Source organism: Leptodactylus fuscus, chromosome 2, assembly GCF_031893055.1.
Source record: "Leptodactylus fuscus isolate aLepFus1 chromosome 2, aLepFus1.hap2, whole genome shotgun sequence".
Classification (NCBI taxonomy): Eukaryota; Metazoa; Chordata; class Amphibia; order Anura; family Leptodactylidae; genus Leptodactylus; species Leptodactylus fuscus.
The window spans coordinates 50,761,444-50,786,838 of NC_134266.1; the positions used below are offsets into that span (position 1 = coordinate 50,761,444).

General features: G+C 42.3%; 1 protein-coding gene across 1 annotated transcript in view; it reads right to left on the reverse strand.

Moving 5' to 3' along the window:
- Positions 1 to 25,395, reverse strand: part of TAOK1 (TAO kinase 1) — a 74,988-nt gene that overhangs the window by 26,313 nt on the left and 23,280 nt on the right. Inside the window, exons 2-7 of the mRNA XM_075263753.1 lie at positions 18,194 to 18,285; positions 11,640 to 11,867; positions 6,979 to 7,050; positions 4,865 to 4,966; positions 4,052 to 4,097; positions 2,424 to 2,520 (exon numbers count right to left, since the gene is read on the reverse strand). Coding sequence (XP_075119854.1) covers positions 2,424 to 2,520; positions 4,052 to 4,097; positions 4,865 to 4,966; positions 6,979 to 7,050; positions 11,640 to 11,771 — 449 coding nt within the window. The 5' untranslated portion in view covers positions 11,772 to 11,867; positions 18,194 to 18,285. The remainder of the gene's footprint in view (positions 1 to 2,423; positions 2,521 to 4,051; positions 4,098 to 4,864; positions 4,967 to 6,978; positions 7,051 to 11,639; positions 11,868 to 18,193; positions 18,286 to 25,395) is intronic.

The following is a 25,395-nucleotide window of genomic DNA, read 5'->3' on the forward strand; positions in this document are numbered from 1 at the left end:
AATAGATACATGGGTGAGAAGACGGTCACGTGTCACGGATAATAAAAATAATTCACGTTTCTCCAGCAGGTATTTCCCAGAATTATTCATGGAATTATTGCAATCCACAGGAATAACACTATGGAAAGCCTGAGGAAGGATTATACAGCAAGTACTAAAAGCTACAACACTACATGGTTCTCAATGGATAGGAGACAGAGTAACAAGACATATCGTGACTGCAGACAGTCCTGAGAGCGGTTCCTACTTCTTAGTTCATGTCATAATGCTTGTTTGTAAATCATAAGGTGGTCCTTATGATAGGTGATCAATATCGGATCAATTGGAGTCACTTGGTGAATGGCTGCAGTACCAAATACAGCTGATCCTAAATGTATGACACTGTGACTGAATAAAGGAGGCTGTAGCTAATCTGTTTGGATGAGAGGTATCGGACCCCACTGACTCAAAAATAATGACCTACCCTAAAGGTAGGCAATCAATATTACAGGCTGGAAAACCTTTGTAAAGGGGTTGTCTGGCCCTAATTCAAGTACCACAAGATAGGTCATCAGTATGTGATCTGTGTGGGGTTTGGGTACCGGACCCCACAGATCAGCCATTATGGCAGTGTCTGGGTGCCGGACCCCATAGATCAGCTGTACCGACAGTGTCTGGGTGTCGGACCCCATAGATCAGCTGTACCGACAGTGTTTGGGTGTCGGACCCCCATAGATCAGCTGTACCGACAGTGTCTGGGTGTCGGACCCCCATAGATCAGCTGTACCGACAGTGTTTGGGTGTCGGACCCCCATAAATCAGCCGTTCTGACAGTGTCTGGGTGCCGGAAGCTATGACACTGGCAAAGCACATTTCTTTAAAGGTGGTTCTACTTCCTATTTTGGAAGAACCTTTGTTTCCCAGGCTGGTTCCAACCTTGGGTCATGAGATCGGAGAACCACCCCCTGGCACCTGAAGCACCTCACCCCTCCTCCTCTCCTGGATTATCTGCTGGTTACCTGTAGTATTGTGCTGGCAGACTAAACCATTAGAATAGTAAAGCCAGCCTCATAGTACAGGTAACTTACCTATATGCAGTGGATTAGAGAATAGGTGACACAATACATGACCCAGGGTCAGAACCAGTCCGGAAACAGAGGTTGGTCTCCCATAGGACCATGCACTAAGTGGTTAAACATTCCCTGGAGAACCCCTTTAATAAAGATAGGTTACAAAGTTCTTATACTGACTTATATAATTCATTACTGAAAAGTTCTTTTGTGACTGACGGTAATCCTCGACAACTGCACAAATATCCGAAAAAGGAATGCGGTCCTAAGGGTGTCTCAGCAGCGCAGCCTCAACCTTAAGACCTGTAACCAATACTCTTAGTTCTAAAACATTCTCTAACAATTATCACTTTATGACCACTTGACATTTATTAAATGTAGTTCTCTGTTCTAGAGTAATATGAATAATACATCACTAAGTGTATACATTAATTCTGGGGAAGAACATTGTTAAAAAGCAGGAAAATTTGGTATCAAACTAAAGACAGTACTTTGTAGGACGGCTTCTACACTTTCCAAATATGTCTTTCTTATTTGGCATTGCAGCTCCATTTTCGTAAAAGTCTGCGTTTTATTCTTATACAAATTAGCTGAAAAGACTTTATGGGCATTTTCCTGCTGGGCTTTACTCTCTGCTCTGGATAATCGCCAATAACTGCAGATTAAGGCTCGGTTCACAACTGTGCCGGTCTCCATAAAGGCAACCCGTTCGCCTCTCCAAATTTTTGGCCCTTTTCAGGCAGAAGCCACGCGGACCCCATTATAGTCTATGGCAGAGGTAGGGAACCTTCGGCTCTCCAGCTGCTGTGAAACTACATCATACTCCATTCACTTCCATGGGAGTTCCAAGAACAGCAGAGACAGTATGCATGCTGGGAGTTGTATTTTTCCAACAGCAGGAGAGCCGTACGTTCCCTACCCCTGGTCTATGGGGTCCGCGGGTTTCCTAAAGTAATTGCTTTTTTATGCAGATTAGGTTTCCATACAGGAAGTCCCCAAGCGGACCCCCGAAGGGAAACCCGTGCGCAGATGTGAACCAAGCCTAAGTGTGACAAATTGAGAGATGTCATTAAAGCAATGGGGGGCAGATCTGGGTGGTTATCTAGAACACAGAGTAAAGCTCCAGCAGAAGAAGGAACACCCTGAAAACCCTATTCAACTCAGTTGTATTAAAATAAAATCCTGATTTTCATGAAAATGGAGCTGCAAAGCAGAATAAGAAAGGCATCTGGATAATGTAGAGGCCGCCCTACAAGCTCTTGTCATTAGTCCGATACTGATTTTTCTCCAGAGACCCCATTTAACAAACGTAAACTGGAATTGAGGAAGACTTCTAGGAACATTACTATAAAATAGAGTCAATTATGTACTTACCTATGGATTAAATTATGAGAATGCAAATAAGCTAATCCCTGCAGTGCCCCATGTGTGATTGCCGCAATTTCATTTTCTTGCAATGGCTTTTTGTGTACTAGAATACAAAAAAACCACAAAATATATAAATGTGTGATTCTGTCACCTCTCTATACAGAAAGTGAAGCAGCAATACTGGATGGATGATGCCAGACACATGTCATCTTGGAGTAGGTTCACCCATTGCATTTTGAGGCGGGATCAGCCACGCAAAATCCGTCATGGAAGTCTAGCTGCTATCAGCAGAAAGATCTGTACTCCTATTAACTTCATATTTGGCAGTAATTGTTTGGTTTTTTTCTGTCCCAAAATCAGTGACAGATTCTGCCCGATTGAATGTAATGTGAGTCAGAGATCACAGCAGGAAAAAAAAAAAAAAAAAAAAGTCTAATAATTGATCTTGCCACTCGTGACTTCCAGACCCATTTAATTGGGCATAACCTGTGGAGAAAAGCGAATGTTCCACATTTGGCATTTTACCTTGATTGCCATTAATGACAATTATTTAGATGGTGCCCCTTTTACTCTAAGAGTATGTGCTGGGAGAAACTCACAAGATTTGTCTTGCGAGATTCACCCGGCAGTTTTGTTTGGACCAAACATGACTGAACCAAAAACCTCTATTACACAGTGGGGTCCAGGGAAGGTGAGCAAACATAAATAGTGTTACTCACCTCGCCTGGGCTACAGCGTCACTCTCTGCTGTCTTCAGAGCTTCTGACGAATGTCAGGGACTGCTGAGACCTGTGATTGGACCTCAGAGATCCATAGTGATGCGTCCATGCATCACTATGCCATGTGACCAGCTGAAACCCAATTGCAGTCCTCAGTGATCCCTAACATCTGTCAAAAGCACAGAAGACAACAGGAAGCCAAGCTGGAGAACAGAAGAGGTGAGTAATACTGTATTTTTAGGTTTTCTCACCTCCCCTGAAGAGATCCCATAGTATCCTAATAGCAGTTCTGTTTCTGACATGTTTGGTCTAAAAGAAACTGCAGGTAAAAACTCACGAATAATGTAATAACTGAAAAAAAATGGATTGATGTTTGATTTTGGCTATTTTTCAATTAATCGTCCAGCCCTATTATGTAGTACTAGTTACTGGACATAAAGCGCTCGCTCAGCTACTGCACCAATACAAACTCTGCAGCTGATGTGGAAACCAAGATCAGGCCATGGGCCCACATTGCTAATAGTAGCTGGATGAACAGTCTGAAAATGCCCCAGATATAACACAACGGCTGATGCTGGATAATGCATCTGGTGCAGCTTTAGTCTATAGTTTATGATAATAAATACACATACAAGTACAGTATTATATACACTATATTATATAGTGTTTAAAATTTTGATGCAACCTGTCACATTTAACCCACTTGCCAAGCAGGTCTAAAACTGTGATTTCAAGCTAGATAAGTCGCAATGTACCACTTTTTGGCATATTTTATGTCAAGGTGTAGTCATGATATTAATCTACCCATTGTGTATAGTTAAAACTGCACCTGATACCAACTACCTACCAAAGAGCAGCATATCTAGGAAAGTGCAGTACCCCTCTATATCCATCTATACAAGGAACAAGAATTACCTTCTAATAAGTCTGATGCAGATCCTAAACAATATTCCATGACCAGCTGGAGAGAGAGAGAACAAAACATTATTACACACATCAACGGCATAGAAATATTATATGAACGGTTACTAAGGCTCCGCAACGACATCAACTTGGGTTATTATAGGTTTTGGAACATCTTTTGGGCGTGACTGCGATTATTAGACATTTTTATTTTTTTTTTAAATAAGCCAAGATACCATAAGTCTATGGTCGTGAAGGCTGAACGGTTATCTCCTCTGTGTGACAGGAGTATATCTAGTTATCTGCAGTAACATGTAGCAGTCTATGCCCCTTCAATAAGCCAACGTGTCCATAGAATTTCACCATACAGGAAATTCTGATGGCTAAGTAAGTGACCCAAAGATCTCCAAAGGCTGTAGCAGAGTCTAACTTGTACTGTTACTATGCAATGGCCCTTGTGTGATATGGACACATGACATATGGAAAGCCTTACCATAGGAAACTTGTACTAATTCATTGTGAATGTAAGTGTATGCCCGACATGTCAGAAGAGCCGACCAGTCCTCTTTAATGCATATAATAATAATTAAAATTTTTATTGCTTCTTACACAACTTATCCATTTTCTTTCCCTGTTTTAAGGATTTTTTTAATACACAAAATAAACATCCCAAAGACAGCAGGAGTGTATTGTACATTATTACTAACAGCTTCCACAACAGTATGGGCAGAGTTACATTGTCTAATAGAAAAGACTGAACGTATTGCCGAGCAAGAAACTGGAGAATGTGCACTAAAAGCAGCATTTGGATGAAAGACGTCTTACCCATGCCGTGTGCTCCCTCAGATAGCAGCCTTTATATTCTATACTGTTCGGATGTTTTATCCTTTGAAGGAATTTCACTTCTTTGATGATATCCTGCCATTTCTGTTGAAGGGGGTATAAAAAAAATGTTCTATATGATTTGGTATAATGAATAAGCAATAAAAGACCTAAGGATATAATGGAAAATATAAAGAAATGGTCTGTGGGCTTTCTCCAACTACTAAAGCTGACCTCTGTGATAATCCAGACACAAAGGACATCTAGAATAGTCAGGGATGCATTCAGTCCTTACAGGCTCCACAATATAGGACAGGGGGCATTTATTTTATCAGAGCTTATTAAGACGGAAAAAGGCTGTCCACCTAATAACGCAAGGAGTAAAAACGTAAGGCCATTCTCCCCATCTGCAAGGAGTTTGTATGTTCTCCCCGTGTTTGCATGGATTTCCATCCCATATTCCAAAAAAAGACATACTGATAGGGAAAAATGTACATTGTGAGCTCTATGTGGGGCTCACAATCTACATTTAAAAAAAAAAAAAACGTAAGGCCATATCTGGCTAGAACCAAAGAGAACATGGAGCCAGCGCATCACTGACATGAAAGCTGACCAATGGACCCCACCAAGAATGCGGTGTGTTGGGTTTCCAGACAAAGTAACAGTAGGCTGTGCTATTTTATCTGGGCCTAAGAAAGGAGATCCTAACAGAGCTCTACAATGTAGATATGACGAGTCTTACTCTGTAAACCTAGTTACTAGTCTCATTATACTGATCACAGGATCAAAGGCAACACTTCTGCTGGGGATACCCTAAAACTTGAAAGCATTAACCATCTTCTGCGCTAGGTTCACACTAGCGCCGACTCTGTTCTTTCTCTTGTTTCTGTATTGAAAGCTGTTTCTCCCTCTCACTGATGTTACTGTATATGGAGTACGAGCCTGGACTACGGAGCTGTGTAAAATGTAGAGAAAATAAGGGGGGGGGGGGGGGTCACTTCAAACAGTTCCATCTCAGACACTGTAAAATGTACAAACTTTTGGTGTCATAAGAAAGAGGAGATTCTATTCTTTCATATGACCCTACGGTTGCAGAGATTTCTATATTAATTCAGGCGATATCACTGGTTGAAGACACAGCCAGGATTGGGATTTTTCTATTAAATATATATTATACAGCTGCATATAAATAACCCAATCCCGACTTTGTTATCAACCAGTGATATCTCTGGAAGTAACATAGATGGCACAGACTTAGTGTCATATGAAAGAAGAGAATCTCCTCTTTTATAGGACACCAAAAGGAAGTTTGTACATTTAATAATGTCGGAGATATGACTGTTTACAGTGAACCCCCCTCCCCTTATTCTCTACCTCTTATACAGCCCTGTACTCCATACACAGTAACATTCAGTGAACGTCAGGAACCGCTCTCAATACAGAAACAAGGGGAAGAATAAAGAGATGCATGGCTTCACAGAAAGGAGACAAAATCTGTGAATGAAATACATGAGAAAATGGTTTAATGACACAAACACTGCCATAAAACCAAAAGATGTCTGAACATTTAGTTACGCTTTAAGCTAGGGGACAAACAGCAAGTTAGCCATAGTGAAATTGCTGGCAGCTAAGTGGATTTAAACAATTCCCATAAACACCCTGCAGGTAATAATGTCTTGTGCTGTGGGTTTTGGACCTGCAGCATTTCACTTATGTCTACAGGTTCAGCCACAGTTTTCAACACACGTAATGCAAACCAGGCCAGCCAGAAGGAGATTGCACCTGAAAATCAGATAGTATCAGACTATTTTTTTTGCTGTGGCCTCCACTGGAGAGTGTCCTCAATCGACACCCTGCAGGACACACACTCTATGAGTCCCTATTCTTAGTATGTTTTTTGAGTGCTTGTCTCATAGATTTGAATGGGACAACCTCTGCAGTAGTCACAATTATCAGTGAACGCCACATCTCACGGCACCACAGAAAACACCAGATCTGTGGTGGTCCTGGCAGTCAGACCCCACCTGACCTAAAACTGATGTCCTTTCCTGGGTAACACCTTTAGGAGCTGCTAAAGGAGAATGAATACAGGATTTGCTGACTGTATAAGAACTTACCTCATTGGACTGCTTTCCACTATAGGACATTTTCTTGATGGCCACCACTTCATTGGTGCGCACATCATGTGCCTAGGGTAAGACATAAAATAAAATGTAAAACAGGCCTACTGTGAAAACAAAACATAAAACAGTATACTAACAGTACAATACACATCCACACCATACCCTCCAACGTGAAAATGGTTGAATATATAAAAGAGAATAGGAAAAATATGAAAATCTGTTTTCCAAAATGTAAATAGGAAATTGTGATAGGAACAGTGCCTCTGCTTCTTGTTGAAGAAGTCGGGCATGGTGTTTAAGGGGGCTGCCCCTAGAGGGCAGCAAGCAGAGGCACTGTTTTCCTATTTACAACTTGGAAAACAGATTTGCATATTTTTCCCATAATCCCCCACTGCAGAAAAAAAGGCTTTTGTAAGACTCCATACGACTGGGAAGGTGATCGATATTATCCCCATAACCATATAAAAGAGCAAAATATAGCAATATAACCAGTGGCCAATGGCCTAAACTCTGCACAGTATACAAGCATATCCATCGTTATACACTGAGCTATACTTCTGAGCAAAGTATACAAAACTGTAAATAGAGTCTGCGCCATATTGTTTTCTAGGAGAGACCAATCATAGCCATCATAGAAGTAACAGAAAGGAGGTCGTGGTGCAAAGGCACATTCAGCAGAAACGTATTATTGCCATATGAGTAAGTACAGGCCGATGCGCACTATGGATGCAGTATGTAATGATTTTCTGCTGAAAAATTATTATGAGAAGAGACAAGTCTTTCTGCATACTAGAAAGAACCTCTGTGTGTTCATATAAACATGGTGAAGAATGTATCTGCTTCTTAATCTGGCTGTTATTCTAGGGTTATGTTCACACGTCCTGGACTTGTTTACTATAGGATCCTTACAGAAATAGAGGCTGACACTCCGATATCTTACACGGCTGAATAGATGGATGTGCCGCAAGTCCAAACAAGGGTCATCCTCATCCAAGGGAGTTACTCTGTCTGCCATTCTGAGCAGACTAAAGCCTTATTCACACACATACATATTTTGTGGACATGTGATGCCTGTAATAATCACAGATATCACTTCACCCTGCTCATATTCGGATCACGTGCTGTCCTTGGTTGATCAGTTTTTTCAGATACGGATGACATCCATGCGCTGTCTGACAGACCCATAGACTTTAATGGAGCTTGTGACCCACAAAATGGACCAATATGTAGGAGGTCTCCCTTTATTTTGTCAGTGGAAAAGAATGGACATGTACATGCGCCCATTAAAATAAGCAGCTCACATAAGGTCCATGATTTGTATGGCCATCACAGATCTGTAAAATGCAGACATGTGAATAACGTCCAAGTAGCCCGCTGCGATACAGAACGGGATTATTGCTACAAGATATTTCGGCCGGTGTTCTCAAATCTCTAAACTAATGCTAAAGGATCTGCAGCCAGCACAAGTTATGCAACCGAAATCTTACTAAAAGCAGCTGTCAAGTGTTTCAGTCCTGACTATTAAAAGCACCAATTATCCTCCTCGGATTCTTCCAGAATCTCATCACATAAACCATCTAACCGAGATGAAGAAAGTGACTCCCTGCTAAAAGATACAGGTTTAGGTTTAGACACAAAATGTATCTTGTTACAAAGAACACCATAATTGTATGATCTGGCAGTAAATGAATACAATACGGCCACTAGGGGGGGCCATACAGTTAGCCTTTCAGTCACCGGCACCTAAAGCTGAATTCAGACATATGTCATTTATCACTTGTTTGTTTTTTCCCCTTTTTAATGTGGTGTTTTACAAGGTCATAAAGGTGGTGGCAGAGACAGGCGGGAGGGGGTGATCACTGAACAGCCTCAAAAAGTACAGGCAGAAAACACTAGAACTAGACGATATCTGGGGTAAAAGTTTAGACAAGCAAATTAAGGGGACACCTTACGAGACTGATGGCTATCCTTAGGAGAATGGAGATGCAATATCTGGCACTCCCACTAATCACTGAGCTGTAGTAACCAGGCATGGCCACTAAATAATGGATGGCGCTGTCTACTTCTGTGTCGTTCTGGAAGCTGCTTTCAGTCGGGTGTCAGAACCTAATTGATCCAATATTATCAATCAAGATCCCCCTTTACCACAGAACACTACTGGTCATAAAGACACTGAACAAAAACTTTTTAGCGAGTAGGATAATTTTTTTATGAAGGGGTAATTTCATTATACTGATGGTTGGAGGGGTGCTGGGATGTGGCCGCTTCAACGCTCGACACTAATAAGCTATTAGAAGGGGCCGAGCATTGCGTCTCTCCATTTTTCTCTCACTGATCCACCTACTTAGTTGCAGCAGAGCACGGTACTACAACACTGACCCAGTCACTTGAATGGGACTGAGCTACACAGTGAAGGTAGTTGTGCTAGTTTTGGTGCATTATATAGAAGGTGCTGCACAATGGATCCTTACTTATGTGATATCGATGATGTATCTTAAAGGAAAGTCCATCAGTACTGAAACTTTGGAGCACTCCTTTAAGAGGCCACACATTAAAGAGGACCTTTCATGGTTTGGGGCACAGGCAGTTCTATATACTGCTGGAAAGCCGACAGTGCACTGAATTAAGTCCCGGTACCGTAGCTCTTCACAGTCAGAAGGGCGTTTCTGACAGTCTGTCAGGACTGTCCTTCTGTACAAGCAGCGCCAATATCGCTGTGCTCGGAGACTGGGGAGGAACACCCCCTCCCCTCCTGATAATACTCGTCTATGAACGAGCACTGTGAGCAGAGGGAGGGGGCGTTCCTCTCCGCTCACACTGTACAGGCTATTGGCGCTGTTTGTACAGAAGGACGATCCTGACTGACTGTCAGGAACGCCCTTCTGACTGTAAAAGGCTACGGTACCGGGACCGCTAGCTCTTCACCCGGGGCACAGATCGGGAAAGCTGACAGTGCACTGAATTCAGCGCACTGTCGGCTTTCCAGTGGTATATAGAACTCCCTGTGCCCCAAACCATGAAAGGTCCTCTTTAAGGAAAAGCTGTGTTATTCCGATGCAGATTTTGCTGAGGTTTTTCAAGGTAAAGTCAAAAATAGTTTCAAAAGGGAAGTGCTTGTTTACTTCTCCCTTCTGCTAAATCTATTCCTGACTTTGGCTCAAAAAGCCACAGCAAGATCTACAACAATGAAAGCTGCTTTTTCCGCAACGTGTGGCCTCGGTCTTAAGGTTTCTGAGCTTCACCACATTACAACCTGAGCACTTAATACATCTAGAAACATTATCAGGGATACATTTTCATCTAGAGGATTTTTTGGGTAAAGTTAGGGGAGATATTTTACTAGTGAAGCTCCTAATCTTCCTACATGGTGGGTTTAGGATGAATTCTCTCCGCTGAATAACAGCCACTCCCACCCATGTCATGTTGGACAATTATTCACCCTGAACAAAGCAACAGAGAATGAGTCACTGCCTGTCCAGGCTCTACTAGTCAGCGGCCAAAATCTTTCTTATATGACAAACATTCCATTGGTTTGCAGAACAAGTGCTCTCTGGACGCCCCGATCCTACATCTTACTTTGGCTTGCTGCGTTTTCCATTTAGAGAGGATCTGTCATCTCTCTCGACAGGTCTGTTTTACTAAAAACTTGTATTCCCCAGAAAACAGCGATTCGGGATCATCCTCTTCTTAATACTGTATTGTGCTGCTACTCTGCTGTTATTTCTCCTGAATCTTTCTAATAAAAATCCGACAACTGGGCGTTACTATTAACTTTGTCCTACGGGTTGTACTGTCCAATCTGGGTTGCCAATATCAGACAACACCCCATTGACAAGGAGCATGGTAACACCCAGTTGTCAGTTATTTTCATAAATAGGCAGGAGTAGTAACAGAGGAACAGCACATCAAGTGCTAAAGAAAAAAGAAGGAATGGAACGGAAGTATTTACTAAAACAGACATGGCAGGAGAGGTGACAGGTTTAGACCGATGGCAAAGACATCCAATTATATAGTCAAAAGGTCTAAAGTTTGGTCCCATAGAACCTGAAAACACCAAGTGTTAGTCAGACTAGATTTCCCAAACCAATGTAGGTACCCCTTAGTCAGATGACTTTGGCAGCCTTTTACCATTACTGGGTCTGACTTGGGATGGCCGCTACGGTCAGCCCGCTGCAAAATCCCCAGCATGTGGCCATTACCTTAGGCTGGTTACATACACAGCAGGTGTTCACGACTGGCATATCATACGCTGGTCTTTATGGCCCCTGTGCCAGCAGAGAGTGCACATAAGTCACGATCATGAGAATAAGGCTCAGCCTCCTGGTGTCTAAGCACAAATCTACTGGAGCTAGTTGCCTGCGTAAATTTTGCTGTCATGTACGCCTCTTGTTGTATAAATGATGATAAATGAGCACTGGTGATGATCCCGCCCACTTTCAGAAAAGTGTCAAGGTGGGCACAAAAAAAAAAAAAACTAGCCACCTATGACCATTTTAATTCCAAGTAGTGTTAACTACTTGAAAACCAAAATGTTGACTATTTTAACCAAAAACGGTGTCCGAATAATTAATTTATGTAATAAAAACAAAAAAAAAAACCTACGCCTTTTATTTTTCACTCCACTAGTCTTGAAAAAACAAAAAGAAAATACTTACAAAATAGACAGCTCCGAAACTCCCATGACCAATCTCTCGGAGGTCGGTGAAAAGCTTCTCCGGGTCATCTCTAAAGAAGAGCTCCGCAATCTCTGGGTCTTTCAGGCTTCCAGCTCGACTTGTTGACGGCATCCTGCTTGAGCAGTCTGCCGTCTGACTATCTAGGATGACACTGCTGCCACTGCTCTTGGCTCATCTGTGTGAACGTGGCCTCTTTAGCATGGGGAACTAGAAGAGAAAACGTGGACAACATACTATTACTATACACAAGAATATGTACTGCGTGCACAAAGTGGTCAGAGGGCGCTTGAAGCATCACCAAAGGCAAACAATGACTATAGAGTCAGCAAACATAAACTATTGCTTACATGGCTTGACTGCTTATCTGCTCAGAACAACCCCCCGTCTATATGCTCTCACTTTATAAATAGGTGGGGTGGGTTAGTGCCATTTCCCCTGGTTAGCAGCACTCCATGCAAAGTGGCTGGACAGAGAATTGCATTTGCTGTCGCTCTCTGCACACCAGGTGGCTGGGGATCCAGTGTTCAGTGAAGGGGACGCAACACAATCCGCGCTATGCCCTGTTCATTCTCAGGATCAGTCAGAGCCCTGTCAATCAAAGTGATGCCAAATCAATATATCAAGACCCATATACAAGTACACGAGCTAGCGGCTTTCCGTCGTGCTGTCAGCTAATCTCTCCAGAAATTTCAGTCATTGAGACAGCTGTCCTCTCAAATAATCTCCATACCTTCTGATTAACACAAAAATACCCCAAGATAGCAGAGACACTTATGGGTTAATGAGAATGGCCGCAGGGGACGTAAAAAAGTGTTAAAGGGGTTGTCTCATTATAAATAACCCATTTAGAGCTGCTGTGGCAAAAAGCTGATGGCTGTGGGTCTGGCAGCTGCATGGAAACTGAATTAAGGTCTGTTCACATCTCAATTATTACTACGTTGTGAGGACGCCCCAATATATACCGCCAACAGAACCGTCTGACGTGCCTTTATATAGGCATGCTGCAGCACGTTTCAGCCATAGGCTCCCACAGTTTAAAAAAAAAATTAAAAAAAATTAAAAAAAAAAAAAAAAACACATTGTGTCCCTTTGCATAGGAGAAGGCAGCAGGTGATATATGGGGATCTATGGACATACAGACACATCAAAGGCAATCTCCTGACAGGGTCAGCAAGGAGATGTGAACAGAGCCTTACAGAACCAAACTCTATCTACTCTCCCTCTTTGCAATCTGTCTATTCTGACTTTACAACACTTATTAGTTAACTTAGTTTATTAAAAAAAAAAAATTGGCACAATGGCTGTAATTTTGGATCAACTTCCAAAATGTTGATGCAATTTCTGGCCACACCCCTTTTCAACAAGCCCCGCCCGAATATTGTATGAAGTGCACAAACGGTTAGAAAGTGTCTAAAATGTATTAGTTTCTCTGCCCCGATCTCTGTAAAACGCTGTGTGATATCTTGATGCCATATAAATATTATATCTATGCTTTACTATTTTATTTTACACCGTTCTCATCCAGTTCTGCATTTTAGTGGCTGGATAATCCCTCTAAATAAATAAAGTCTGAAAAATAAAAGATTTGACAACATCGGCTTGTTGACACCTCTTAGGGAGCTGAACACGGAAATGTAGGTAAAGAAGTAGTGCTATGCAACTCCCCATTTCTAAAAACGGGGATTCGGATTTTGACCAGAATCATAAAATGGATGTTCGCCCCGCTGCAGGGTCTGATATCTTCCATGCAGGCTTAGGGCTAGTTCACACGGGGCTAGGGACCACGTATTTTGGTCCTGATTTTGATGCGGGAAGCCACGTTAGAATAAGAGCCAAATGCGCCTGCCACAGCTTCGAATAGTTGCGGCTTTCCGCTCTGGAGTAGGCCCAAACGAATGGGCCTAGTCCGGAGGGTGCTATCGCGAGGCGGACACTGGGGCTGAATCAGCCGCGGAAACCGCCTGAAGAAAAGGCAGCTCGCTTCTTTTTTCTGTGAGCGGTAACTTACCGTTCACAGAAAAAAGTAAGTTAGCGATTTACATAGACCTCTATTGTGAGGGGGCGGATTTTGAAGTGGATTCGGCTTCAAAATCCGCCCTCTCTTACCCCCTGTGAACGAGTCCTTATTTCTCCAGCGGCAAGCTATGAAACAGGTTCTGTAGTCAGCGATTGGGTAGTAGGGCAAAGAAGCCCCCTGAATCAGATAGATTTGAACCCTCCTTCCCTACCTCTTGTGTCACCCCCCCTACCTCATAGATTGTAAGCTCTTGCGAGCAGGGCCCTCAGTACCATTGTGTGAAATGCCTTTCTTTGTAATGCATCTTTCTGTCTGTACTTGAACCCTACAAATTGTACAGCGCTGCGGAATATGTTGGCGCTATATAAATAAAATGTATTATTATTATCTCTCCCTTTGCCAGATCACTGAACTTTTTTTGTTACATTAAGTAAAAATATGAAAATCTAGATTACAATTAAGAATCAACTTTAAGCATGGGGGGAAAAAAAAAAAGAAAAAAGAAAAAGTAAAAAATTAGATTTTTTTTTCTTTAGGCAAAACAGGCCCAGCCCTATAACTAAGATATGAAGAGACGGCAGATTTTACAACTCGCAGCTGGGAATACACTTTCATAGCATCGAGAAACAAGCCGTATAAAAAAGACAGTAACTAGTACAAAAGAAAACAATACAATTCTAAGGACAAAGATTAGCTAACAGGCAAGCAAGAAAGGAGCCGAGGGGAACTCGCCATGCTACTGAAGGAATGTTTCTTGGATGGCCTGTGACGGTGATGTCATGCTGTTCCATCTTTTGAGGAGCATCGGAGTCTTACAAAAAGAACATTGTTGGAAATCAACTGTTCGATCCCACAATGCATCACACCCTACATCTGCTGATGAGATGGTGGCGGAGGCTTCGTCCCCCTAATGAGGCACATATTCATATCATGCTCCGGCACAGGGGGTATTCATCTGGACACTGGCGGCACGCATCTACTACTGTATATATGGAAAACGCTGTATAGACACTGGCTAGTGAACAGAAACCTCTAGGTGACCTCGTACAAGCAGGAAAAGAAGAGCATGAGAACGAGGCAGAAGAAAAGGGGGAAGAAATTCTACAGATCTCTAGCAAAGAACCTTGTTCACACAAGGAATATTTGGAGCTATGGGAGTGGAAAGAGGGAAGAAGAAGAAAAAAACAAAAAAAACAAACAGGATTTCCATTTCAAGTTTTTCCTATTTCAACCGAACATCCATTTTTTCATAAGTATTTATGGGTATGTTCACAAGAGCCATAAATCCAACCCATACTGTCAGAATGTACCAAAGCCAACCCCTGGATTTCTGCCATACATGTAAAGTTTGCACGATCCACACAGGGATTAGTCCTATTCAACACGGCTAATCTGGCTGCTTTACAAAGTGAAATGCAGATAAATAAATACTGTGCCATTTATTCTTATAGATTTTCTTTCTTTCTTCAGCATGCGCATGTGAGAAAGGTTTCAAAAATCCATCTAAAATAGACTAAATGCAGATGGCCAGAAGATTGAGGCTAGGCCTCACGTGGTGTCCCGCAGCAAAAGAAACGCTCGGGGCAGCAACACATCGCGGTTCTTCCTGCAGCGCTTTGCTCAGAAAGATCGCAGAAATTTCCTCTGTGGACTTTCTGTTTCAATTATACCTATAGGGAAACCACCAGCGTTTCTGGAGGTATAACTGACATGCTGCCATTTCCAAAAATGCGATGGTTTTGGAAATTGCAGCGTCCCCGCTGCATGTATTTTACCACAAAGTGGGGATGGGAATCGCTAGAATCCCATCCATTTTACTGTGACCATAAAACGCCAGTGTTTTCCACTGCGGGACAGACTTCGGGGATGAATCCAAGCCAAAATTCATGTCAAATGCTGTACATGTCTGCGAACCCTAAGGGTATGTTCACACGGCTGAATTTGGAGCTGAATTTGAGGCAGATTCCACCTGAAAAATCAGCTCCAAATTCTGAATGAAATCTGCTTCTCAGTCAATGTAAATCAGACAATGAATTTTTCATCTAGCAAAAAAAAAAAATAAGCCTCATGCTCGATCTTCAGGTGGCTTCTCATTCCCAATGGTAACTCCCATTGACGTGAATGAGAGGCAGAAAAAGTCTGCTTGGCTGGTGCAGAAATTGCAAATGCCGTGGCGAATTCCACAGCGGAATTTCATCAAAAATTCAATAGAATTTTTGAACTAGGAAATACTCTACTGTGTAAACATACCTTAAGAGTTCAATCACATTGCTTTGTTACAGAATCTTGTTTGCAGCCATAATCTATGGGACCCATACTGTACGCCTCTATGTTCCTTCAAAGGTGTCACTACGGCTCCACAGGTTGTGACTGTCACCATGTTTTGTTTTTTGTGGTGCACAAATACAACTGCACACACAACTGTTATTTCTGTTGATAAATCCCAACTGCTAGTATAGTTTTTAGCAATGAATCCAGGTTAAAGGGATCCTATCAGTCAGACACAATTTTTTGTAGGTACCACGTCAGAATAGCCTTAAGAAAGGCTATTCGTCTCCTACCTTTCGTCATCTTCTCCACGCCGCCATTCGCCTACAATCCAGGTTCTTGTCAGTATTTAAATGAGTTCTTTCACAGCACTGGGGGCGTCCCCAATGCTGCGAGAGAACTCTCTCCTGCGCCGCCTCCTCTTCTTCAGAAGAAGAATCATCTTCAGCCTCTTGTTCCGGCGGTGGCTTGTAACTTCTAAGACCTCGGGCAGAGCAGACTGCGCATGCATACAGGCCACGAGAAATTGGCCGCTTACACAGTATTGTAAGCAGCCATTTTCTCGTGGCCTGTGAGCGTGCGCAGACTGCTCTGCCCAAGGCCTTAGAAGTTACAAACCATGGCTGGAAGAAGAGGCTGAAGATGACGCTGTTGAAGAAGAGGAGGCGGCGCTGGAGAGAGTTCTCTCACAGCATTGGGGACGCCCCCAGTGCTGCGAAAGAACTCATTTACATACCGACAAGAACCGGGATTGTAGGCAAACGGCTGGACGGAGAAGACGACGAAAGGTAGGAGACGAATAGCCTTAAGGGTATTCCGATGTGGTACCTACAAAAAATTGTGTCTGACTGAGAGGATCCCTTTAGGTTTGGGATCTGACAACACCCAAGATTAAGTTTAGAGGTCTCATGCTAAGTGCCATAACCCTACCTTTATTGTGGGGCGACACACTGCCCCAAATGCTGTGTATTCACAAAGGAAGCCATTGCATACAACAGTCAGTCACCCCTAATAGTTATATGAGGGACACCAAAAGCTCAGCAATATGTGCGGGACATCCTGCGGCCACATGTGTTGCCTTTCAAGGCAAGATTACCAGCTGCCATTTTTCAGCAGGATAATGCTCCCCCGCACACAGCAAAGGGTTTCGAAGGAAAGTCTCCACCAGATTGTGACATTTCCTTGGCCTACCAGGTTGCCACTTTTATTTCATATTGAGCATTTATGGGACCAGCTGGGACGCAAGCTTCGGGCAACATGCTTAGGTACAACATGTGTGGCTGGATACCATACAGAACATGCATACCTCCATGCCCAACTATATACCATTCAGACTAGACGTGGCTCAAATAGGACCACCTTTCAATTGTGCAGTACAAGTGTGAGTATATATATATATATATATATATATATATATATATATACACACACACACACATTATATATATATATATATATATATATTATATATATATATATACACATACACATATATATTTATTAGCCCTGCATTTAGATCCCATAGGGAAGAAAAACAAAACGGAGCTATTTTTACCATTTTCAAAACAATTAGATACTCCGAGCTTATACAACCCAGAGGTGTCCCAAGGAGAATTTTCACCTCTAAACAAAAGCATTTCTTAAGTGTGTATTGTATTCCCCAGCAGGGTGTAGAGAAAGGGTTTAATGTGACTCACATTTTCTGTGTATGAGGAAAGGATCAAAAGTGTATAGATTTATTGGTGGTAGATACAATTAGAAAACCATAATGTACATCACAGAATGACGTACATTAGCGTGGTGTATCCATAAAGTTATAGAACACTGCTAGTCTATACTGTCACTTTAGTATTGTGGGAGTCTGACCTCTGGGCCCTCACGGATTCACAGAATAAATCATCATACTGGCCCCTTCAAGTTCACCTACAGTACAGGGATCAAGTCAATGGAGTTGGCTGCCGTTGCCTGCATATTGTTCTCAGCTATAGGATGGTAGAATTGACTTCCGTTCGGAAGTGATTTTGACCTGTCCCCGTAGGTCTTAGCTGGCTAGTGTCTGACCCCACAAAAATCAGGTGTATGCCAGTGGTTTAGGGAGCAGGTCAGGGACATCGGATAATAAGTCTCTGATGGGACAACCTCTTTGGGATGCAGAAAAAAAAACTACTGCTATAACGTATAGCTTGTATAAAGGGACATGAATAAAATTGTCTTGTACAATGTTAGTTAAGATAGTAGTGAAACTCACCGACGAGAGGCATCAGCTTTACTGTAACCAGTCAGACCGAATCAGGAATAATCCAGGTTAGATCTTTCTTGAAGCCACTTCCCGCAGTATAACTGTAGAGAGAAGTAGAAACAATATTAGAAACAAGGTATAGATTTATATCCAAGTCAAACTAAGGTTATGTTCACATGGCTCTGATTTTGAGACACAGAGAATGCTAGGATATGGGAGCTCTGAACTATTTTGCAGCTTGGGATCCAGATGCGTGTGTCCACTATATACACTTTATGGTATGAAGCAGTATAGAATATCAGTATATCAGACGCTAAACATAACTGGTTTTCCAGCTCATCAGGATTCCAACATGTCAAAACTGTCTTACTTTCTGTGACAGGAGGAAACAATTGGGTAGATCTATTAATACTTCGGTAAGGAAAGCTACAGGTCTCTACAAAAACAGCGAGGAATGTAAAAGACATCGGAGACATCTTTAAGGTGGCTCTGCCAGGTCTATACTGCCCTGAGACATCATAAGACAGAGGCCGGGGCTGAGCTCTGGATTACACAGTTTTCTAAGATATTTTTTTGTATTTTTATGTAATAAGCTGTTCCAGACTACAGTCACACGTGGTGGTCTAGTGTGAGATATCCCCCTGCCGGCAGAGGGTACACCTCATTTATAAGGAGGTGCGCCCTCTGCTGGCTCAGAGGTCAGCTGGAGATCTACTTAATTGCAAGGACTTGATCTCTCTGTCCTACTGCAGACAAGACACAGCAGGGAGGCTCCTGCTCTAACCAGTTGTCTTACAGCTAGGCACAGAATAGGGAAGAAAGGAAAGGGGACATGGCTGTTCTTCTGGGATGCACAGATTTCTTTAGAAATGTTTCAGGATTAATTGTAAATGAGACAATAAAACCACTGGAAAGGAGGTGACAGAAGGATCAGCTAGACTTGTGTGTCCATCTTCTGTATTTAGGGCTCTTCCTGCTAGGACTTCCCCTGCCGAAGGTGATTGATAACACCCTCTGCCCCCAGATAAGAGCGTACAGAAGGTGCTATAAAAATTATACATAACCTATAATAATGATAAAGATGTCTCATGTTAACAGCAGCTATAAAACCAACACACGGTCTGACCTGATGTACATGTGCTCACAATCTATAATACAATACATCTTCTCTACTTAGACATTAATAAACATATTGCACAACTGCGAATAAATAAACCATGCCCAGCGTCTCCACTATACGCCCTCTGCCATAGAACACACCTTGTAAAACACATACTGGGAGATGGACAGATGCGCCTTCTCTTCACTAGAGATACCCTGAAATGAGTGATCCAACATGACCACTGACAAAGTGTGCAAGGCAATTTTTTTTTTTTTTGCACTCATCTTACACAAGAATCCTGAATGCCCTGAACCCTGAACCTAGCGTAAGGGTATCTTGAGACAAGCGAAAAGGTAAGGAAGGACATTTCTGTATAAAACCAGTAGCAGCTCCATATAGTAATCCTATCAATGGTGTATCCAGCATTGGAACAATGGGGAATGAAATCCTATTGGTTACAACATCCCAAGTTTTCCTGTGCACCATTTTCTGAGAACCATGAACAGGCTTAGGCCTACAGTACAATTGGTTCTAATGGGGCACATGCAAATGTTAGGGAGTGCTCCCTGCTTGGGATACCCCTCTCTGAGATCTTGCAGACTTAGAATACTTATATAATACATGGACAGTCATTCACATGGAAATGTCAAGCCAGCCTCGGCTCTTTGCCCGGACCTCAAGACGTTAAACCAGAGGCCATCGGCTGTATCTTATGTGGCTTACAAATTAAAATGGTAGTCCGTGATAAGACCTCACTTTTAGGCTATGGCCCCACGTTGCAGAAATGCAGCTTTTTTGTTGCAGATTTTGTTGTGTTTTTTTTTTTTTGAGCCAAAGCTAAGAATGGCTAGAAAAGGAATAGGAAATATATAGGAAGTTCTTATACTTCTACCTTCTGCTCAATCCACTCCTGGCTTTGGATAAAAAAAAAAAAAAAAAAAAAAACTGTGGCAAAATCTTCAACAAAATAAAAAAAGCCGTAACATCGGGCCTCAGCCTTAAAATGGTTGTCCAACCTTTTGAAAACATGTCCAGCTTTGGAGTCCTTTATATAAGAACATGAAACGGAGGCATTTCCTGCATCCTCGCTTGTATTCGTACTCCAATTACTAGTAACTTAATAACTGTATAATAAAAATAATTCATCTTCTTATTTAGAAGCCGGAACTTTTGTTTTGACTCTACCCAAAGCTGCTCTCAACTCCATGACTCCGACTCCACAGCTCTTGTCATGACAGTCACATGCTGAAGTACTGTCACCCCTGGAGGCCTCGCCACACAAAACCAGCAGAGGAGAGGGGGCTGGAAGTTGAAGTAACACCCCATTATTTTATTTATTTTTTATTTACACCATTGTAAGCTTTAGGTAAAAACTTCAAGGGGCCGGTCAACCTCTTTGCCGATAAATCTCATACAAAACTGAGTGTCAACTCCACTAAAAAAAATTACCACATACGAAAATCGAAGGAAAAAAAAAAAAAATCAAACAAGTATTTGTTGCAGCCAAAATGTAGCTAACAATCCTCCTGTGTGAACATACTCTTATGGTGCGGGCCCAAAAGAAAGCAGCGTGAATTTCGGGCCAGGGCGTAAGAATATCACTCAAGTCTTGTGACAGAATTTTGTCATGTGTACAATATACGTCAAACTTTAACCTAAAGTCATAGTTTAACCCCCATTACTGTGAATAGCAGAGGGTTGGTCACAAAGGTCACTTGGAACATTCACGGTCTCTGGTTGTCTGAAATCTAGGTTCTTTGAAATGATCCTACACTTGAGAGATGGTCAGTGTATGCTTATATAGACTCCATGGATTTTATTCTATAGGGTGTAGTGAACAGACTCTGACAGAGGGCTTGGACTGTGGCATATCTCCTATAGGAACAGAGGGGTGGGGAGTGTTGACGTGCGTCATGTGTGATCCTTTGTTTCCTTGATAAATGGTGTTGGGGGATAGTCAGATAATAGGATAAATTGGCGAATGACTGTCTGACTATTGGTCAGTGTAAACTAAACATGATCAAATGAGAAAACGTTGTGATCGCATGTTCTTTTGCGCAGGAATATAAAATGGCCATTATCTGCCTTCGAATGTGCCTGCCTAAATATTTTCTTCTATAAAATTCATGTAAAATATTTAAAAAAAAAAGAAAAAAAAAAAAAATGGCCACTTGTCAACAACACTTTTCCCCACGCCATGTAACCAGGGAATGTGCTGGTGAAAATACTGCAAGGTGTATGAAAGAGGAGAGAGGAACATGAGCAACATAAAAGGGCCCCAAATTCCTTTTGCCTTAGGCCCAGTTCAGTTCTGTTAGAAACAGCCATTGCAGAATCTGTTAAAAATAAAAAAAAATTAAAAAAAAAGTACTGAGTGCAGGACCGTTCTGTCCAGCGAAATACCAGAATGGAAGCCCAATGTACAACCATCATAGTCAATGGGAACTTTTGTGTTGTGTCCCATCATGTAGGGGAAAAAAAAAAAAAAAAAAAAAAACATCTGTCTCTTCGCACGCACGCCGCAGATCTGAACGTCATCTGAAAAATTTAATTGAAAAATCTGGTTTTTCTTTTTTGGTTTTGCCCATTTTTGATTTTCTTTTTGTAAACATTAATCCATTTCTGTTCTCAAAGGATGAGCGAAGGTGGCGGCGTCCAGCAGATGGCAGACTGTTACCGCACCGACTGCCGTGGAAATGATATGCTAATGGTCAACCTGAAATGGTAATGGCAAGATCGAACGTGATCACTACTGGCAAGACAAGTTTTGGATGCCTAGGGCCACAATCTTGTTCTTTGGCATGTAACACAGTAGGGTGAAGAGAAGAAAAAAACTGTAATAATCCTTCGACAATTAGCTGCCATGGACACCATACAATGAGTTGTTAACCCTAAACTGGCTGTATGTGCATCAGCTGAACTCGCCAATTTCAATGGGACCGGTTTACCAACAAATCTATATTACAGTAAAGGGGGCAATCTAGACCTACAGCTAAACAGCATTTTAGGGGTTAAACCACTAGAGTCAGAATACGTTCCAACTCTGGCAACTAGTCCCAGGTGCCCGATGAGACCCGGAAGTCTTTCTGCAGAGCATGAAAGTGCTGCACTATTCTAAGATCCGACTGTCCCCATTTTAGTCCCACTTTTATTGCTTAATCTGTTCTTCTGGTCCTACGATGGAACAGAAATATGGATGAGAAGACGCAGATGTGAATACGCCCCAATTCAGTAATCCATACTGCCATATCATACATGTACACCGCCCTACCACTGATCAAACAAAAACATTTGTTTAAAGGCAGTCTGTCCCAACATTGTGTATACACAGGACTCAATACATATAGAAGATATAGATATATCACATAAATGATCTCCTAATATTAAAAAAAAAAAAAAAAGCTATGCACCCGATATTTACAATTTAGAAACCAAAATAGGAGTACAATACATGATGGGCTAATAAACGAAATCTACACAACCAAAAAAAGTCAAATAATCCGCAGGAGGATGAAGAATAGTAAATGGTCCGGTAATGATAATACTAGGAGCACGGTAGGTGTGATGTATTCTGGATTATTTCTGCATCTGTGATTGCTCGTATGATCAGATTTCCTTCCAAAATGAGTAAGAGTTGTGTCGCAATGGCCGCCACACCCTGTATTAATGAATAACCTTGCATGAAATGCTTCTGCCTTCCAAAATCTATTTTAGTGCAGTGGCTAGTCCTGAAGAAGCAAAGCTTACATATGCTTAGTAGAGAAAGCAGAGGAGGGGAGGGGGCTACAGAGACTTCACTAATACATAGCAAACAAGGTCAGGGAAGTTCAACATCAATCAGAAAGCCACATTGTCAATGTCCAAAGGGTAAGACCCCACATGATGGAGACAACACTAAGAACAAACACTGTACAGGCACGAGCGGGGTATAAGGATTGGACAGTATATAGCTCTCCATCCATAAGGCCTATTAGCAGGCTCTCCAGGACTTGCTCTGGTAGTATGACAGGTCACTGAGTATGGGGGGTGCATTGTGGTCCCCCGCACATCTGTCACTTGGCTGAAAACAGGTAACTGTGCAGACTGCCGAAATCTTCTAATAGACATTAAAGAGGACCTTTCAGCGCACTGTCGGCTTTCCAGCGGTATATAGAACTGCCTGTGCCCCAAACCATGAAAGGTCCTCTTTAAAAACCCATTGCCAATTGATGATTTCGGGTTTATTCAAACAACAATGAAAAACCATGAAAGTCTGGTTCTATTCGGTTTTTTGAAATACAGTTTTCACAGCTTCCAAAAACTGATAAATGACAAACATGGAGCCTTTTATGGACACATGTAGGACCATGTGAATAGACCCGTAGACATTCATGAGTTTTAAAGCAGGTATACGAAAACCAGACATCTCACAACCGTTAAAGGGCATGTCCTGGACATTTAACCCCTCTCCATAGGACAGGGGATAAAATGTCAGATTGCAGGGGGCCTAGTCACTGGGTCGTCCAATGATTAGAAGGATGAGGGACCGAAAGTCCCCATAAGCCTCCATGTGAATCGAGCGGTAGTGCACTTGCATGACCAGCACTCCATCGACTTCTATGGGGCTCCCTGTGATGGGGACTGTGAACTCCAGCAGGGCCTGCAGCCAGCCCCATAGAAGTGAATAGAGTACTGGTTACACAAGTGCACTGGTGCTCCATTAACGAGTAGACCTTACGGGGACTTTCGGCCATTTTTAAGACCCACTAAAACCTTTTGTATTTTTTAATTTCAATACAGTGATGTCCATATACGTGTGACTGTGTGTGATACAACTGCTCAGTCTATTCATGTGATGGGGACTGAGGTGCAGTACCTGTCCTACTGTCAGCAATACCCATCTCATTGGCACTACTACAGGGAAGGGGTTACAAGACTCCAGTGAAGGCTCCCGTCCCCTTTCTGCTTAACAGTAAGTTCCAAAATGTGGGATATTAGCATACTAAAAAGGTGTTCCCGGGTAAATAATATGGCTGACCTCTTTTTTTCCCAGGATATACGGCTATTCTCAGGCGCTGCTAAGTAGATAGCGCTGTTCTCCATATAGTGGCCGTGCTGAGATACTGCAGCTCAGGTCCTATACAAGGGAACGACAGCCAAGCTGCAGTAACAGAGCACGGCCACAACACAGAGAACAGTGCTATCTGCTTCCAGTTCCGTTCTCCATATAGTGGCTTCTAAGACTAGCTGAATGACAAGCGTCCCAGGTGTTGCCCCCCCTCCCCCCTGACCAGATGTCATCAAAAGAATTTGCCCAGAAAACCCCTTTAAGTGAATATCCTAAATACAGGCTATCAATGTAAGATCTCAGGAAACCAATTTAACCCCATTTTTCACCTGTATGTGCAGCACAGTCAAAATAATGACTAATACATAACAGTAAGATCAGACTATACACTGGGTTTGCTTTTTAACAAGAAACCAAATCCGCGAGCGCCTATTTGAAGATGTATAACTGTGTGGGTGGCAGAGAGCGCGCCATCTCCTGTAATGAGCGAATGGTTAAAAACAATAATACTCCGTCACCGCACTACAACACAAGCAATGATCCCACTTTCTAATACAAGGGTTACCATCTGCAAATTGGAATACGTATAGCTACCTGCTAAGGATTCCCACCGAGTGCAGTCCATCCTACACGTAAGCTGCGTTCAGACAATTTTTTATAGTCCGCCTTTGTGCCTCTGGGAAGCACAGAGTATAAAAAAATTAAATAAAAATAAAAATAATGCATTGTGTATAGTCTGAGGAAACCTAAAAGTAAAATCCTGCAATTTTCACTCTGGTCAGAGCCCAGTACTGTACAATTTTTCTTTGCAGTAGTCATCTCATTTACATTACAGACTGGATTACAATAGAAGATAACACCCATCATCACATTCACTATTGTCAACAGATGATGTCACAAATTATCTATTTCCCCTCCCTGCACAAAGCAGGTCCAGAAAACCCTCCCATAGGCCTCAAAGAGTTGGCGCCAGTCTATTGCTGCCAATGGCCATGGCCAAAATAACATATCAGGCACCAGAAATAACAGCACTGATTTCTCAGGAAAGGTGGGGGCCAGAGA